We start from the raw sequence: 15,239 nt of genomic DNA, 5'->3' as shown, positions 1-15,239 counted from the left end.
GTTGAGCTATGATACTCATTTGTGAAATGAAAGTAAGCTACTCTAACAACAGCTTAATTATATATAGGCCAGATGAGGCTGTTGGTATTGAAAGACAGAGGATGTTTATATTTAAAAAGATAAAACTCCTGTCACAGTGGAAAGATAAAGCAAAAAAGGATAATGAGATGAAGAGTGGTAAGTGTTTAGGCTTATGTCTGAGGCTGACTGGGGCCAGATGTTGGACTTAGATGTGGTGGTGCAGGATTCTTATGAGCATGCTGCTGCTTTAGGATGTCAGCCTGAGAGAGCCCACCAGCATGGGGCAGAGAAGAACTGCCCGGATGCCATTTTGACCATAAGCTACATATTGCAAGTATAGTCAATCCTCATTTTTTTGCAAGACCAAATGAAAACCAGAAGCAACAGGAGAAAGCAAAGATTTGGGAATTTTTTCTCATATGTGACTCATCCTGGGATTTGGATGTTGGTGAATCCGGTAGTCCAAATTTTTTATAATAGCAAGACAAATCAGAGTATGTTTATTAGGTGTGTACAAATCAGGCAATCCTGAATCTGGAGGAAGGAAAAGCAACCCACCTCAGAGTCAAGGTTGAGGCATGCTTTTATCTTATTCCTTGGTGGAGAAGAGGGAAGTTGAAGAGCCTATTGTCCACCCTGCTGAAGATTGTCTCTTTGGGCTTGACTATCTGAATCCACAGCTTATCTCCTGCTCATTAAAACAGGAATGATCTCCAAGGAGGGTGCTGTACAGAGCCACTAACACTCATGTAGGAACTACAGTAGCAAATACAGGAGGAGAACCTTTAGGAGTGTCCTGACTGGTTATTGTAAGAATTCCTTTCTCTAATAAAAAAGTCTACTTAAATACTTCATAAGGGGTTTTTTTGTTTGTTTGTTTGTTTTCTTTTCCTGAGAATTCAGCTTTAACTGAAGAAGATACCTGGAAAATGGAAGTGGTCTTCCTGAGCCAGCTGTTTGCCAGTGTTGTTAGCATCTCTTTGTGAAGCCACTTCTGAGAACAAGCCTTCACAGGTCCTCCAGCATCCTCCTGGTGAAACCTTGGTGGCCGTTCAGCTTCCTCAAGGGGTTTGAATTCAGCACACTTTCACTTTCCTTCTGGCCTTGGCCTTGCATTTTGAAGGTGCGTACTCACAAGTTAAGACATCACATATTGCTCACTCCTGCTCTAGCACAGACAGGGTTTAATATTAATTTTTGTTTACTCAACAATAAAAGTTGTATGTAATCTAATATCTTTTAAATTTAATACTGATAAATCGAGCACTTTCTTAATGTATGTTCACATTCTGTCTTAGTCTATTATACATGTGCTGTACAAATGTGATGCATTAGCTTTGTAAACACACAAATAAAGAGGAGAAAAAAAAGCATTTGCAAACCGAGTTACTTTTCTGTGAAGCAATGAAGCTCTGAGAGCTGCAGTTCATCCCGTGCGAGGCTGAGGATGGCTCTGCTGATCTAATACATCCTTGCCCCTGAAAGGGCAGGTCCGATCCCACAGCTTCTGGCTGTGTGCTCCCTCGCTCCTTGCACTGGTTCTGGTGCAAAAAGCCAGTTTGACTCGCTGATCCAGAATAAAAGTGAACAGGTAAAAATGGGAGTAAAATTTCTGCTGGGTTGGTAAGTTGAGTCGACTTCACGAAGGGTGTGAAGAATGCTGTGCAGAAGTGCACGGTGAAGGTTGATGGAGAGGGGGAGCGAGGACCCTTTTGGTAGCAGGATCTGTTAGATCCACTCAGTTGCCTTTTCCACCTTCCCAGCCAGGACATGGATCCATGTTTAAAGCAATCCAGGTGGGTCCTGCTGTCCTGCCCTGCTGTGCCGTGACGCGATACCCCGCTCTTTCCGTGCACCAGCAATTGGGTCCATCTGGCCCCACAATGAGCTGGTTTGGTGTGTTAGACTGGCAGAAAAATATTCAGTATTTATGTGATTTTAGTTAGGTCTATCCCAGTTTTGCATTTTGAGCTGGTTCTCCAGGATATCAAATGAACACAAGCGATAGCAGAGAAATGTGCAGGAAAGTTTGCTTGGGGACACAGGAGGTGGTTGAACTATGGCAGAGGTGGCTTCGATTAGTTGAAACTGTAGGCTGCAGTTCTACAACATATCTGTTTTCTGCATTTCTGTTTCCCCTTTGCTTGGATGAATTTCAGAGGCACAGTTACATTTTCTGTCTGACTGATTTTTCATCTGTACAAAGCCCTGGGTATACAATGGACCTAACTCTGATACCTGGTTTGCAAAAATCTCTTCTTACCCACAGGACACTGAGAGAGGCCTACAAGAAGGAGAATCTACCTAAAGAACAAAGGTACATTAATAATTTTAATAAGATCATACACAGACATGAAAACCAAAACCTGAATCACCAACTCATGTTTGCTTGTCAAAAATGTCCACAGCCGCTCCAATTAATTTGATGAGGTAGGGAAATTAGCAAATAACTTACCTTAGACTCTGATAAGGCTAAACTGGGTTGTAAGAAATGGATGGACCAGTATTTCCATCAAGTACAGCAGTGAGAAAAAGTTCCAGCACCATTCCCATATGTACCATAGATCATACTTTAACTGCTTGCTACTTTGGGCATCCTTCTCATAGTAACGTCCTTGTACGTGATTGAGTTTGTAGTGCAGGTGATACCTCGGTGAGCTGTGCACACCTTCCGTGTGCCTGGGACTGCTAAAGGCCATTGGAGAAGTAGAACAGTCATTGCCTTTGATTTAGCAGCAAAACCTGTTTTCATTACTTGGTCTCAAGTCCTGAGGACAGCCCAAATCCTCCAGCACTGGAGCTTTCAATAAGACATTGTTTGTCCTGCCTCGCTGTCAATAAGATGTCATTACTTTAGCTGCAAGATAAGAAAGGATTTGTTAATGGCTCCTCTTGGGGGATGGTGACATTTTTTTCCCCTTACACATCACTGGGGAAAAAATATGGGAGCAGGCTGACAAGGAAAGAAAATCAGTTTGGCTTATTTTTTGTATTTATGCCTCCCAGTTAAAGCTTTAAGTTATGAAGAGCACAAAGACAGCCTTTTTCTTTTATTTGTAGTCATGTGTGAAAACAGTGGTATAATATGCAATGTGCATATTGTATATACCTTTTTAAGAGAAAAAAAAAGATATTTTCATGTGTCTTTAAAAGAAAACTGCTGTGAGCTGTAATAGTTGTACAATCTACCGCTAATCTGGAAGTGCAATACTGTATGAGAGACAGATCAGTTTTTGCCTTTCCCAGATCTAAGTAGTTACTAATTAACAGCAGATACGGCAAGAATTTTTCAGCTCTTGCTTTGGCACAGCCGTCAGCACCGGAACCCGGGGGCTGCGTGGCTGGGGATGGAGCTGCTCTCGCCCTTGCCCCTCGACCTCTGCCTCTGGCCGAAACCTCCTGCAAATAGTCCTGTCTGGTGTCACCTCTGCCCCCAACTGCACAGCAGGCCTCTGCAGGCTGCCATCACAAAATTCCCTGCTCGTCCTGGGGTTTTCAGAGACCAGGTGACATTTTGGCAATCTCAGAAATAACAATGCCATATTCTTTGCATTTAAGACAATGGTTAAGGGCCTGATTCTGCTGATTTTTAGCCGCCTGTGTAGTCTTCTATGTAGTTAAAAGACATGAGCACCCAGAGGGCATGTCTGAACTTGAAAAATTGACTCGGCTTCAGGTGAAGCATGAGCTCAGGGCAAGATATCTACCCCTGAATAGGGATATTCAGAGGACGCGGACCAGGTGCCAAGACCAGCCCTGCCTGTTTGCAGTTGTATGGGGGACTCTTAAAGGCACAGCCCAGCCCGGTCAGCTGGATAACCAGCTCAGGCAGGCAGGGAAGTCCCTTTTGTTTTTAGCTTATTAAAATAATCATGAGTTGAGGAGCACATTTGGTTGCATTTTGTTAGATTTGTTGTGCTGCAGAAGTGAGCCCAGGCTGCACTGGTCCCTGGCGGGGGCTGCCCGGCTGCCTCTCGCACTGTCCCGTCCCCCACTTGCCACCCCGTGTGACCCTTTGCCAGGCCGCCCATGCCAGCCCAGCCGCCCCCGCCGCCACAGCCGCCCGTGCCGCCGCAGTCCCCTGCCCGGTGCACAGCTGCGCAAACAGGGGGGTTGGCACGAGGCAGCCCTGGGGTGGCTGGGAGGGGGTAGACCCCCTGCCTGCGTACGCTGGCACGGCCACCGAAATATTTTCACGGGACAAGTAACCTTAACCCCTGTCTCACCTCTTGGCAGCCAGGCTGCTCTCAGCTCTCAGGCCCAAGAATGTGACAAACCCCAAGTGCCATCGACCCTTGGTGGAGGGGATGGGCCTTCAGGGTTGGATGCCGGGCCGGGGGGTACGGTCACTATTTCCACTGACTTGTGGGCTCCAGCAAGCGAAGGTCCTGCAGTGCCCTTGCCACGGAGGCTTACATGTAAACTCTGCTTGCTCTGAGCAGCCAGACCGGTTTAGAAAGTGACTGCGTGAATGAGCACAATGTGGCTGTAACAGGAGACCTGTTGCTGGGAGCCAGCCGGGATCCCAGAGAATGGGGAGGTAAGGCGATAGCCGCAGGTGGCTGTGGCTCCCAGCACAGCTTATTTAGCCACTCGTGTGACGTCCACACGGAAGCAGAGCAATTATGTGAGAGGCTTACATGCATGCTACATGAATATCTAAAAAAATAAAAGACTTGATATTGCGTTAATGCTATCAGAGTTGGCTGTAATTTCTCTTGTGTTGCACAATTTAAGAATTCTCCTATAAACTCTCTCTTGCTATGTTAGAGGTGGCTTTTTGGTGTCCTCAGTGCACCATGGAATGCAGTGGGATTTTCTCCGTGGTCTGTGTCGCATACTTTTTCTTCTTTTTCTTTCTCTTCAACATTTAGGATATTACCATAGCCCAGGTATTTACCGACAATAATGTATCTTAATACAATTGGATGGAAGGCTTTTTTTCTTTACTGGAAAAGAGCATCTTGCATTGTGAGGCAGGCCGGGAGTTACGTTCCTTACGGTTGGCAAAACACCCATCAGTGTGTGCATGTGTGTTTGAAAGAAGGTAGAGGATATGTGTTCATGGGTGCACTTCCATACCCTGTGCTAGCACTGCCTGGAATAACAAGAGAATTGGTGAATCCATTCTAAAAGCAAGAGAAGTGATTTTATTTCTTTACATCTTTGCTGACTGATAAACTCTAACTTTAATCCCAGTGATTAGAATTGCTTTTACAGGATAGTTGTATCAGAGAACGCAATAAAAATTGAAGAAAACAACTTTAAAAGGCTCTTGTTTTGATGCATTTCCAGCTTGTAAATAAAAAACACTTTCTTCAGCTTTCCTGGAAAGAATTTGTTACTATTATCAGGCTATTAAGAGAAATTATTTTTTTATAAGGAAAATATTGCCCCAAGCCATGTGGATGTTACTTCTGACTAACTACATACATATATTTTCAGCGCTTTTGTGTACCTGTTGCTGAACCATGGTTGAAATCCATATAAATGCAAATAAAAATAAAGCCTGCAGCCACCAGCCCTGCTCCCCCGTATAGCAAACTCAGCCTTATTTAGTAGATTGGAAACGACAGGTGGGCATACCAGAGAAAAATCTAGACTTGGTGTGAATTGCTCATACCTTTGCTGACCTCTCTGGTGATGTGCAGTGACAAGGTGGGGTGTACCAGGTGGGGCAGAGCACAGCTTGTGGTTCATCTGGCACATACTGGGTATCCGAAATCAGTGCGATTCATCCGCACTGTGACAGGAAGAATTAAAACTAAGCAGGCTACACCAGAAGTAATATGCTACTTTGGCTATTTGTGTGTTAAGTAGAAAAATACTAAAGCCTGTTCTTAGAAGGGCTTTAAATGTATCAGCCAATTTAAAAACACACTATCCTCATATAGATTTAGCCTGTGATATTATATCCTTCTGCTTGTAGGAAAAGAACCCTTATTCATGCTTCATCATGAGGTTCCTTTTGTTCTCCCTCTGAGAAAGCCAAACTGATACAAGAGCGGCAGATCAGCCTGGGCACTGGCATCTGCACGACACATAGCCCTTAGCAGAAAACAGGTTGGAAGTGGTGGTACCTCTGCTACCACAAAGCTGCACTTAAAGCAGATCTTGGGAATCCCTCAGGGGAAAAAAAAACCCAGCAGACCTCAATGCAAAGAAAGTCTTTGTTCAAAATGACTCTATAACCTTCCTGTTCTCTAAGTCTTAGAAAAGGATTTCCTCAAAGTAGAGAGGAAGAGTCAGAGCAGAAGGAGAACTGATGCCTGGGTGGCAGGGACAGACAGAGTGGACTGCCCGGAGGTGGGAGCATCACAGACTCCATCCAGATGAAGAAATAAGTGATGACTCTGAAACATAACACAGGGTTTATCATGACAGGAGTGAAAGAGTATAAAGACCTAAACTGTTTATTTGTATGAGAACATAATGGTCCTTGTCATCGACTTGGTGTTGAAAGGAATGACTTCCATCTAGAGGATGCAGAAAAAACAGGAGATAAATTTCAGTACTGTAACAGTTTAATGGGAAAAGATTGAAAAAGAGGAGGAATATGGAAATTAGACAGGGATGACATTCTAAGAATTTAAATGTGGCATTTGGCAGCAGCAGTATTGTTCATGGAAAAACAAACAATGCTAATCAACATCAGATGTATTGTTATTTTAAAATAGACTTTATGTAATGACAATAAATATAAAGAAAACTTAATATTCGGGAACTAATAGCAAACATTCTTAGAAAAAAATACAAAAAATACATTCTTACATTCTGAATTTTATCAATATACACAGTCTAAAACAGTGGCGACGGTCTGTAATTCATGGTGCTTCTTAAGGCAATGAGATGGTCACTGGTCCAAAATCACACTGACTTCAACAAATCTGTACAAAGTAAGAGTCTGGCTTACATATAAAATGTAAAAAAGAGTAAAATTGATTCATAGTTTAAAACAAATGTTAAGTTTCCCTTCAAGCAGATCTTTAAATATTATTAAAGTGACCTAGCCTTAAAAAAAAAAAAAAGTTACAAATACTCATTTGTTGGCAACTGCCCCCCCCAGCATTTTGTTCTGCGCAGAGCTCCCTGCGTACAAGCAGAGCAGATTTCAGCAGCTGGAGGTAGAGGCTACAGAAATTGCACAGCTTAAGAGATCCAACTATTAACATGCAATTATTAGGCACTCTGTTGGTTTTCCTCTCCTTTCTCTCTCATTCAGAACTATGCTGTGAATAACACTGTGCATACGGCAAAACAAACTGAATTCCCGATATAATGTCTTCTGAAATGAAATGTTACAGCTACATTAGCAAGGAGCGTGGCACTTCAGAAGCAAATCACTAGAGCAAAAAGTTGATGTTGACTAGCTGATGCCCACGCAGTTCTCGCTGCTCTCTTCAGCCTAGCTCTGGTTTTAGCTCTCTGGACTAAGTGCCTGTCAGAGACCATTAAATGCATATCTAAAACCTTCCTTCTGGTTCAGTTTAAATCAAGAGGAATCCAGTCCATGTGCCTTGAGACCAGTCTGTGACGGGAAGCACCGCCCAGAAAGTGGGGACAAGTGGAAGACTAGTTTCAAAAGCACACTCTTGATCTGAACAAAAATGTTAATGTAGAAACACACCCAACGCTGATTAGGATTTTATTATGGGAGGAGCCCAAGATACACACGCTTTGCTGATGTAGCATGTTTTTTAATCATTATTTCAAAGGCAGGAATGTAAACTCTCTATGACGCCGAGGGCAAACTCCCCCTTTAGGAAACGCCGCCAACTGATGTAAAAAGGGGCAACGCAGAGAGGCCCCAGGAACCAGACGAGGAGCAGAGGACCAGGCACTCCAGAAAACCAGCATTAAGCTCTGCCACTGCTCACAGTGTGACCCCAGGCAAGGCACTTAACTTCTTTGTTTCCTAGTCTCTTTACCTCTCAAAGAGAGCAGTAAATGCTTCCTTAAGACCAAATCATTACCTGAAATGGTCCATTTCGTGATGCATTTTTTTTTGCCTTTGTCACAGGATGCCTCCTTGCCTGCCCCAGCCCTCCCAACACCGCACCTGAAAGAGTGTTTAAGGCACATTGGCACTGTCATCACTGATGGGGGCATGAAAATGGCATCTCCGCTGAACACAACTGCAGATGGGGAAGAGCCAGTTCAAAGCTAAAATCAAACCTCCAAGTCTGCAAGGAGCTGACTGGCCTTTATAATCAAACTCATTTTGCAGAGGGAAGTCCTGAGTACTTCACTAAAATTGAAGCAAAACAGTTTTTTGGACAAAAACTTGTTTTAAACAGAAGTTTGGTATAGCATGCAGTGATAGGGCCAGAGGCAATGGGCACAAACTGAAACACAGGAGGTTCCCTCTGAACATCAAGAAACATTTTTTTTCACTGTGAGGGTGACCAAGCACTGGCACAGGTTGCCCAGGGAGGTTGTGGAGTCTCCGTCCTTGGAGATATTCAAAAGCCGTCTGGACATGTTCTTGGGCTGTTTGCTCTAGGTGGCCCTGCTTGAGCAGGGCAGGGGGGTTGGACCAGATGACCTCCAGAGGTTCCTTCCAGCCCCAACCATCATCCAGTGATCCAGGGAAAAGGTCAAACCAGTATTGAGGGTATATATTTTGGTAAGAAATTCTGTCCTGTTTAGAAACTTCCGCGTGTTTGTCCATCTGCCCAATTTCTATTTGCTTCCTGGTAAATTAAAGACTTGTCATCCTTCTGACTAAACGAAAACAAATGGCAAAGGGTAGAATTCCCTGTGCAAAGAAGCACTGGTTCCATCGCTTCTCTGGATGACTGTCATTTAATGTTATGGTCTATCTTGTTTTTCTGCATCTTTTTTTGTCTTCAGGTGGTGTCTACACAAAGTTTTCTGGGCATTATAATAAGTAAGCTTCAGTCCTTCAGTGTCAGAAATGATTCTCTGGAACCTGTGAGTTTCTCTGTTTCATCTTTCCCTGATTTTTGAACGAAGCTTTCCTTGTATGTTCTTCCATGCAATCATGCAAGGTTTGGCTGAGTGAAAGCTTGTGTATCATGACTGCTGAAAGGATTCCCCTTATGTGCCACCTCATCTGGTTTAAATGTTGCCATTTCAAAGGATAGGCTTAAGGTACACGGCAGTCAATATTTGGAAGTTTTGCTACAAAATTCAGACACTTGATTCCTTCTGATTATTAATGGCATAAAATACATCTTATAAATGTTACTTAGTTTCTGCAAATGAACTTCTTAATATGTAAAAAGCTATATGAAAAATCTGCCTAAAAATTCTGCATATCTATTACATTTAAGAAGAATACAAAATCACAAACCCAACAGTAATCACCTGGTTTACAGACTACAGACATACTTTTACATTTATATCAACATTTTGGTTTTCAGAATTTGTAGAAACACTAAGGCTGTTAAAAGAGAAAGCAAGTTAATAATATGGACTATCATGGCTGTAGACACAAAGCGGAGCTCTACATACATGCTTAGTCTGTAATTCCTTAACTCCCAGTTTGCAACTGGAGCCAAAATAGCCAAGCAGATCTGCAGCCTAATTTGAAGATGATTGATGGCTCTAGCACATGCATCCACACCTTTAACATCCTTCCTAGTTCTTTAAAGCTTCCTAACATGGTTAAGGCATATTAAATGGTTTATTCCAATCTCCAGTTTCAATAGATTCATGGTCTTGTCAGAAATCACTTTATCACGCAATGTTGTATCACAACAGGTCCAGCTGCACATTCTTCCTCCATCGAAATCTATCAGGCACGTGCCTCTGGTGTGGGAGACATGTAGAAGACAGCCCTCCACAAATATTGATTTAGTATGTGAAAAGACTTTTAACACTCATTACTGTTACAGGTAGGAGACCTTCAAGGCTATCTATGGTCATTCAAAGCAGAATAGGCGTACATTGACCGGGGAAAGACAAAATGCCCGAGTTTTCTACTCACTCAGAGTGCTGTAAAGTCAGTTTGTATGCATTGATTTCAAAGGCAATTCTCCTGTTTACACAGAGATTGATGAACAGGATGGGCTTACAGTCCTGCTGCTTCTTGTGATCCAAGTCCATGATTAATTGAAATATCTTGTTATCCATTTAGGTCTCAGTATGCATAGCTAATTCAGTGTAGCACACAACAGCGCTTAGTATGTCAATTCCAATGGCTTAACAACATGATTTTGAGTTGTATTTTCCTTTTCTCTCCTTCATGTTTTGGCTTTTCCTCTTCATTTTATAGTTGAGGTTTGCATTAGCAAGTAATCAAAACTCCCTCAGAAGACGTGATGGCATTCTTACAACAAATCATTCTTGTTCTTAAGGTTTTATTCAAGTCAAACAAGAGATCTAATAACCGACGCATAAATAAAGTGGAAAGCACTTTATGTATTTGAGAATTAATCTGCATTGTCTTAAGGTGATAAATAATTTTTATCTTCACGTGTTAAAAAAATAAGTCCTACTAAAGCTGTTAAAAAAATTGATAACTCTTATCTGAGTTGCAGTGGTTGCATTTGTCCAAGGGAAACAGGTAACTGAGCAGGTAACAGTTGCAAGAAACAATGTTTAGTAAAGGGAATTAATCCAAAGTGTTTGATTAGCTATTGGTAATATCTGGACAGGTATTAGTTGGCTAAATACTGTTATTCCATATAAAAAAGTACTTATTCAGCTTTAGGTCGGAAAGTGCTGTCTACTCCTTTGATAATGTTGTTGGCTATTTTCCCCATGGTTTTTTTCACAACTTTGAGATCATTCTCATGCAAGAGTTTCTGTGTTAGGTACTGCTCTCGTTTGACCTTGCTCTTGGTCTTTTGTGATACATCCGGAATTATGTATGAAATAATAAACTTCACAAAGTATATGACATGCTGGGGAAGGTGAAAATGAAAAAAAAATGTCAGTCAGGCTGAACAGGGCATTATTATTATTATTATAAATGAAATGTCACATTATCTCTTAAGACTCTGAGCTGGTTCTGTACCAGTATCTTTCACAGTGGAACAGTATTTTAAAAAGCAGACATGACTAATGAATAGAATAATTGTCTGATAAACAAGAATTTCTGATTTTCTAATCCTGATTTTAACAAGGACTTCTCCACCTGCTCTGGGGGAACCCTGGTACCCAGTGCTTCCTCCCCCCCATGGAAATATTGGTTACAGTTTCTTTTAAAATTTTTTTAGGTTTGTTCAAATGACTCTGGGGCAATGGACTTTTCTCTGCTATGGGAACTCTGATCTAACCAGTTGTACGTTTCTGATGACTTCAGTGGTCCCTGGATCAGGCCCTAAGTACATTTTATAATGAAATAATACCGAATATTCCTCTCCCTTCATCTTAGACCAACTCCTGTCTTTCATAAGCCCAGATTGTAGCTGCAGAGGAACGAGCAATTGCTTTTCAACGCTCATCTAGAGACTCACCTCTTGCAGTGACTGTCTTCTTTACACACTTCACTCTGCTACTGCACATGTATTATGTATATGTATTCATGAGGCTGTGCACAAACTTCCTCTAAGTATATGTAAAAATATTTTTGGTGCAACTGTCCCTTCTATTTCTGATGCTAAAAATAATTTTACAGTTCTTGAGAAAAGAAACTGCAAACGTGGGGCAATCCTTCGCTGATGTTGTGACTTCAGAGACTTCTTTTTCTAATGGTGCTACACGTTATTTACATCTCCCAAGCTTTTGCCCATGCTAGCACACATTGTCAGCTCTGATGGCTGTGCCTAGACAGAACATCTTTGAAGGATTTTCTGCATGGAGGGAAACGAATTTTAAGTAAGTAATGCTCAAAACCCTGTGCGCTTACCTCCATGACAATGATGAAAGCCAGCTTGGCTGCAATGACATGCCAGTAGTATATGTTATGCTCATACTGGTGCTGGTGACCAGGAGGGTAGCGGAGATCCCGGTATCTGAAAGCAGCGTAGGAAAGTCAGGAACTAGTCCCCGGCATCTCTGCAGTAAGGCGCTGTGGCCAGAGGATGGAGCAAGACATGTTCCTGCTTAACGCATCCAGGAACAGCACGGAACTACAGTAATGGGTAAACTTCATATCTGCAGAATAAGCTATATTTGGCTGAAATGTTCTTTTTTTTTTTTTTGCCACTGTATTAAGAATTACCTATAAAAAATTAGACAGTGTGGGGTGGTTTTTTTTTGTTTGGAGTTTTTTGGAAGACTGTCAATTATGAGAAAAACAAAATAAAGTAAGATTTTTCTGAGTAGCACAAACTTACGGATGAATACTTCCACTCAGTTCTGCCATTCAAAATACGCTGGCTTTTACTGTGTTTTAACATTTCTTACTGGCTATTGTTAACTGAATTAGACGATTTAGGTATTAAACCCCCCCACATTTATTCTTCTCATTGGAAAAGAATGGTCATTTGACACTTGCCTGCATGTCGTTTGGTTCCCAAACCAAGGGGAAAACGGCTCGCTTGCATTCTTGAAGTCTGACACATTGAAGACAGAAAGCGTGCTGTTTATATACCCTTTCATAGTGTGACTGCTGTGACTCCCATAAGGAGGGACCGAAAAGGACCAGTAATAAACCAGACGAGGAATCATGTCAGATGTAAAAGCAATTATCATAGCCTGCATTTCAGAAAAAGAAGACAAAAAAGCAGAGTAGCATTTAAGAAATAAGCCTTAATATGTACGGCTTTGGCATATACTTAGTATCTCACAACTTACAGTATAAGCTAAAAATAGAAAATATGTGCTTTTCCAGTTAGTGGTTCCCTCTGTAAATGAGCACGTAGTCACGGGCATGAAACAATCTCTTTCTGGAATGTGCACTCTGTATGGTTTTTAAATTACGCTAGCTCTGCTGGATGCCTTAAAAAAGTTATACTAGAATACACTTTTTTCCTCATGAGCCTGCAGTGGAGGTCAGCAGCCAAACTCACCTTAAAGTACTCTAAGGTAACCTTCAGCAAATGTGCTTGCTATCAGATGTACTGATGAGATGCTTAAAAGAAATCCTGCCTGATAAAACTCATGGGAACAAGGGAAGAGTCCTTCAATAACAGAAAATTAAATTTCACAAGGAACTCTGAGGTTTGAATAAAAGAATTAAATAAATTATATATATAGCTGATCCATCTCTGACCCTAGAAACATCCCACTCTTTCTGAGGTGCTAGCCAGACCAAATTCATCTTGGCAGTTGTTGCCTCATAAGTTTCAGTGTCAGTACATGTGGAAACTGCTTTTGATGCCAAGGTAATTTTTTTAGTAGCAGCTGCATAGTGCTGTTTTACATATGACGTGACCATTTGTTTTTATCTTGCTCCCAAGAGAGTCCCTGTCCTACTCAGTCTGCTAGTCACAAACTGGGTAGGAAATTGGATCGGTGGGTTTGTTGTGGGAAGGCTTTTCTAAACTCATGAACTTCCCAAAACATCCTGTTCTGGAGGACAGGTTAACTATGTTTAATCCAATGTCCTCCTCTGCTAGTGCAAATTCAAAAGGTTTCCCTGTGAGGAAGACTTTCCACTGGCAAGATCTGCAGCTGAGCGCCTGGCAAGTGGCTGCCCGGCCGACTCGTGACGACAGGCGTCTCTGGTGCCCGGCACCCAGGAAGGAGTCAGAGCTGCACTCCAGGGCTGAAAGAGAAGTCTTTTGTCCCGTGGCACGGGGGGAGAACACCTGACAACACGGACGGAAAGAATCAGGGCAGAGACATGGAGGAGAAAGGTGTGAAGTAGGGATCTAATGAGATAAGGAGGAGGGGGTGTAGGTAGACATACGTAAAAGGGGCAGAAAAAAGCTGTGGTAAAGGTGTGGGACAGAGGAAGGCGCAAAGTTAAGCAGTAATGGGTGTCAGAGGAGCACAGGAGCTGGTTAATATCTGTATTTTATTCCCCTTCATGCGAGTCTGTAATTCATGCAGTCTGTGTTTCCTTATTTTCACGGGATGGGGCAAAACCTGTCCACCTTCATGCAGCATTCCCAGCAGGAGATCCCCAACCTGAGGAGGTATTTGTAACAGTTGTAAAAAAAAGGGAAGGGGAGAGAGGAGAAAGGGTGAAAAAAAAATGCCGACGCCTCTTGTACAGTTCCTCAAACAACACTTTGGTGGCAGTGCTGGCTAAAGCAACCACCGTCCCTCCTGCCTCTGCACCTAGCAGTCACTCATGCAGCTGTGCAGCAGATCAGATCATGGCACTGATCTGGCGGGGAATCCCGTCCGGACCCACTCCTTGATCTGGTTCATCGTGGTTTTGTCAAAGTGCTGGTGCCAGCACATCACAAGAGACAGCAACGGGGGGAAAAGACAGGGAAGGGAAAGGGCAAGGAGCTGAAAAGGGTGCAAGACCCACCTCACCTCAAGCAGCACCACTGCCAAATGTTGAACACTGTCCTCATGCCTTACCTTTTGAGCTGGCTTACTTTGAGAAACTAAACTCTAGTTCAGACAAAAGTTGCAGAAAAAAGACTTAAGACTGAGACTGTGGTCCAAAATCTATATTTGGTTCTCCAGAATACAGTTACATTTGAGTTCAGTCGAGAGAGGGTTAATTTGGTTGATGAGGAAGAAAAGGGAGGCATCCTAAGACTAACAAAAACTTGTTTAAAGTTTTCAAGGGTAAGGTGTTTGTGTGTGTGCACTGTACTCTGGCTTAAATCAAATGTAGTTGGCATGCACGCTTAAAAACTGTTTTTAAGCATTACATGCCAGTGTACAATGAAGTGAAAATTATGTGTTGTTTATATTTACACGCAGAGTAGGTGGTTTTGGCTGACAAAAAATATATATTGCTGTGTCTTGCAGTTGCAGGGAGAAGACCTCACACCTAAATTACTCTGTTTTTAACTGAAGTGTAAGCACAGAAAGTTTTAGTTAAATATAATTTCCTTCTGTTCGTTAGCTCATCCAGTCAGACCATAAATGAACTAATAGCAACGGAACATTAAGTCAAAAAAATCCCTTCTCTCTTTGGACCAAATGAGTTTGATGCTGCTTCTGTGTATCATTTAGAAAGATGCCGGAATATGGTATTTACACAACTTAATACTTGCTCTTACTGATTTTTTTTGCAAGGCCCCAGGTCTCTGATCATTCTAAATCTGAACCACATCCCACTCTCCTCCCTCCCTCGGAATGATCTCCAGATGTGCTCCAGAGAGCTGCAAGGACAGAAAAATACGAAAACTAATCCTGCGGCATCCTCTCAAAGGAAAAACTTTTTTCCTCCTGAA

At 42.3% G+C, this 15,239-nt stretch overlaps 1 protein-coding gene across 2 annotated transcripts in view; it reads right to left on the bottom strand.

Annotated features, from left to right (window-relative positions):
* Nucleotides 1-6,532: 6,532 nt before the first annotated feature.
* Nucleotides 6,533-15,239, bottom strand: part of ANO6 (anoctamin 6) — an 81,876-nt gene continuing 73,169 nt past the window's right edge. The window contains exons 18-20 of one of the 2 annotated variants that reach the window (XM_054846347.1): nucleotides 12,431-12,630; nucleotides 11,840-11,945; nucleotides 6,533-10,892 (exon numbers count right to left, since the gene is read on the bottom strand). In XM_054846347.1, the coding sequence (XP_054702322.1) occupies nucleotides 10,686-10,892; nucleotides 11,840-11,945; nucleotides 12,431-12,630 (513 nt within the window). In that variant the 3' untranslated portion in view covers nucleotides 6,533-10,685. The remainder of the gene's footprint in view (nucleotides 10,893-11,839; nucleotides 11,946-12,430; nucleotides 12,631-15,239) is intronic. The other variant, XM_054846356.1, reaches the window with a different exon arrangement.

Source organism: Grus americana, chromosome 1 (genome assembly GCF_028858705.1).
Source record: "Grus americana isolate bGruAme1 chromosome 1, bGruAme1.mat, whole genome shotgun sequence".
In the NCBI taxonomy this organism is placed as follows: domain Eukaryota; kingdom Metazoa; phylum Chordata; class Aves; order Gruiformes; family Gruidae; genus Grus; species Grus americana.
This window is presented reverse-complemented; position numbering and strand designations above follow the sequence as displayed.